Here is a 3747-nt window from a genome sequence, read left to right as displayed (position 1 = left end):
TCAAAACAATATAAAGATGGAATTAACTTTAATATTTCATTTACGCAAATGAAAATGTAAATTGTGTAGAAAAATATCAATCAATGACTGCTTAAAAGACAATTCACATTTATGTTGAGAAAATCACCTATAAGCATTTTTCTCCAAATGGTCACTTTGGTCAAATTTCACTCTCACAAAACTTCCAATTACTTTAGCATCAAATTTCTCTGCTTGCTTTAGTAACTCCACTAAACTCTTCCTCAGGTAAGCAAGCTTGATGTTTTTCGAGACTATAGATGCGAAACAACTTTTCTACACAACAACAACTAATCCTGAGGAAAATGATGTCATGGAAGAGGGATTTTAGTTTTGAGCTTCTTCTTGCCTGCTATTTGTTATTAAAAAAATAAAAAAAATAAAAAATAAAAAATCATCTATGATATTATTGGATAATCACATCATCTGTAACATGTCAATATTAAAAAAAAAAATCGTCAATATCAAATGCTTAGGTGGATTTTAATCCATCTACCCGTCGGAATGTGTCAACACATGACGTTTAGGCCATCAAGTTTGAGTTGTTTCTTCCCTAAGCTAGAATGAAAGAAATAGTTAACCAAAAAGCAATACAAGCCAACCCATTCACATGAGTGATCAAATGCATAATCTTTTTTGATAAATTTTACAGATCTAAAGAAATGAATTTTGGAATCAATTTGTAATGATTTTAAAAAGATTTTTAATCTATTTGTTTTTCAAAATTTTGTAATAGTGCCACATTCAATATGTCACAAGAATTGGAAAACTAAAAAGTTTCACCAGTAGAATAATATGATTTACATAACATCTCAAATATAGTTTTCTTACACCCACTGCAGTATACACCAATATTTCTATTTTCTCTCTAATGAATCTCTTACTGTACACAAAATTTGATGACAGTAATAAATTACAAGAACCAAACAATTACAGAAACTTTTTTCTAGCAAGTGTACTCAAACAATGACCATTAAAGACCTTTATGCGCTTTATCATCTGGTACCTTTAGAAGGCAAGCAACTTTACAGAACCCAACATGATATCTATACAGAGATTCTTCATTCACTTCTGGTTTCATCTCATTTTTTGAAGGTTTCAACCTTCTTAGAGCCCATTGCATTGCCCATATGGCCGTCAGACACATGTACCATAGTACTCTTAAACCATCACTGGAAGTCCAAGCTTCTGGAGTTTGATCAGAGTGACTACGAAGAATACAGCAATATGTCAGTGAATCAGGAACAAATAATTCTGGCGCAGATAATTATCAATGTAATTATGCAGAATGGATAGTTTCCTATTGGTATCGGAAGAATAAATCCTAAAGGGAGTAACCTGGAGAGTAAAAATACTATCTATTAGACATTATTACTACCAGAGTTTTGTCCAACAATTCTCACCACCAAAAATCTACAAGTAAATGGTTAATCAGCACATCCACCAATTTATGTCTGCAATAAATTTTAATACCTGACAAAACCAATGACGCAATGAAATCTATAAACATTTCAAACTGATTTAGATCTAGAAAACAGACTCATAGCATAGTTAAAAGCCTATTAATGGCAAATGGCTAGCATTATACCTTGTCCTTCAAGGTTTAAAAAGGTAACACCGTTATATAAGATAAAGAGGATCTTACCCAAGTCCACTTTTAGACCATGCTGCTTCATAGATTCCACTGACAGTTTGAAATCCCATATCAACCAAATCTTCATGGATCATCGTTAAAATAACTGCATGTATCACGGCAAAACATATTTCTTTTGACAGCAATGTTCTCATGTCAACTGCATTCTTCGTACGGTGACAATCATAGAGTCTTTCTGCAGCTGGCTGAGGCTTTTGCAGTTTCAAATTTCAATGATGTCAAATAATGCTCTCCTGACAAGGATGCTGCTCTGAAAAAGTGAACCACTCCATAAATTTTTATATTGAAAACTTCAATTTCTCTTTTGGACCGGAAATTGAGGAAGTTGGTTCAAACATTCACGATAATTTTCGGCCTCCATTAGTAATTGCATGACTAAGGACATTGTACATTCAGTCGACTTCACATTTCTCTCCGCCATCTTATGAAGGAGTTGAACAACTTTTGGTATCTTATTATTCTTGAGGAAACCGAACATTAGGGTATTAAACGTGATTACATTTGGAGCACAACCTTTTTCCTCCATATGTGACAACAACTCATTTGCCTTTTCTAGTTGTCCATTTTTACAAAGCATATTGATCAAAATGCTATAAGAGACCACGTTTGGAGAAGTTCCTGAACTTTTCATTTCGAAATACAAGTCTATCGCCTTCTTAACTAATCCAACCTTCCAAAGACCATCAATTATAGAATTATAAGTAACAACATTTGGGCTACAAATAACACCAGATTCTTCATTTCCCTTAGCCAATTCTTCAAGCAACGTAATGGCAGGACTTATCTTCCCTGCTTTACACAATCCATTCATTAGAATGTTGTAAGTATAAACATTAGGAACCACACCTGTCTAAATCATAAGCTCCAACAACCTATTTGCTTCGTGTAATCTCCCTTTCTTGCAACGTTCATCTATGAGCACATTAAACGTCACCACAGAAGGCTGCACACCTTGATCTATCATTTCAATAAATAAACTTCTACCCTTCTTCCAATCACCCACACAACAAAAACCATGAATTAGAGTGTTATAAGTGACTGTGTTTGGACTAATTCCAGAACCCTTCATTTGCAAAATTTGCAAAAACAATTCTCTTGCCTTCTCAACTAATCCAGCCTTACAAAGACCATCAATTATAGTATTATAAGTAACAACATTTGGCCTACAAATAACACCAGATTTTTTATTCCCATCTACCATCTCTTCAAGCAACTTAATGGCAACACTTATCTTCCCCGTTTTACACAATCTATCAATCAAAGTGTTGTAACTCATCATATTAGGCCCACAACCAACAGCAACCATTTTCTTAAACAATTCCATCGACTCCACAATCTTTCTCTCTACACACAGACCTTTGATCAAACAATTAAAAGTCACAGCATCTGGGCCGAAACCCTTCTTAAAAATCTCCCCCAGAACAGCAAAACCATCAAAAACCCTATCAATCTTACACAAGCAATCGATCAAAATGGTCAAAGACAATAAATCTAGAGACAACCCAGTTGAATTTAACCACTTATAAAGAGAAATCACTTCATAATAATGCTTCTTCTTTGCCAGTGCACTAAACAAAGTAGTAAATGAAGAAATTGGAGAGATCGGTTGCGAATTAATCACGTAATGAAACAAGTACAATGCTTCATTCAGAGTAAAGTTACCTGATCGACAGTTTTCTTTGAGGAATTTAGCAAGTGAGGATCGTTCTAGGGGTTTTTAAAAAGAATACAAAACTTCATTGTTGGAGCTTGAAGTTGTGAGGTTGTGTAACTGAGCTAACAAAGATGAAATATTACCTTTCAGAGATGGGTTTTGAGAGATTGAAGACAAGCGAAATGGGGATCTCAAAGCCATGTATGAAGAGCGTTTTCCAGGTTCAGGGTTGGATGGTTGCTTTTCGGTTTTAGGGGGTTTTACTTTTTAAATTCCAAAATTATCCAGTTGACCAAACCAACTAAAGTAAATCTTGCTATTGAAATTTGAATTTAATTTAAAATGATATTAAAAATGTTTTTTTTTTTTTTTTCTATTTGTTCTTCAAAATTTTAAATATGTCAAAATTTATATTTTATAT

The 3747-nt window shown here is 33.7% G+C and overlaps 1 protein-coding gene across 1 annotated transcript; it reads right to left on the bottom strand.

Annotated features, from left to right (window-relative positions):
• Positions 1 to 991: 991 nt before the first annotated feature.
• Positions 992 to 3527, bottom strand: LOC116113416 (putative pentatricopeptide repeat-containing protein At1g12700, mitochondrial). The gene is made up of 5 exons (XM_031399578.1): positions 3470 to 3527; positions 2624 to 3163; positions 2172 to 2461; positions 1664 to 1863; positions 992 to 1226 (listed from the first exon to the last, which is right to left on the bottom strand). The coding sequence occupies exons 1-5, from the start codon at positions 3525 to 3527 to the stop codon at positions 992 to 994; spliced, it is 1323 nt and encodes a 440-aa protein (XP_031255438.1).
• Positions 3528 to 3747: the final 220 nt, after the last annotated feature.

This window comes from Pistacia vera, unplaced genomic scaffold (assembly GCF_008641045.1).
Source record: "Pistacia vera cultivar Batoury unplaced genomic scaffold, PisVer_v2 Contig121, whole genome shotgun sequence".
Taxonomy (NCBI): Eukaryota; Viridiplantae; Streptophyta; class Magnoliopsida; order Sapindales; family Anacardiaceae; genus Pistacia; species Pistacia vera.
This window is presented reverse-complemented; position numbering and strand designations above follow the sequence as displayed.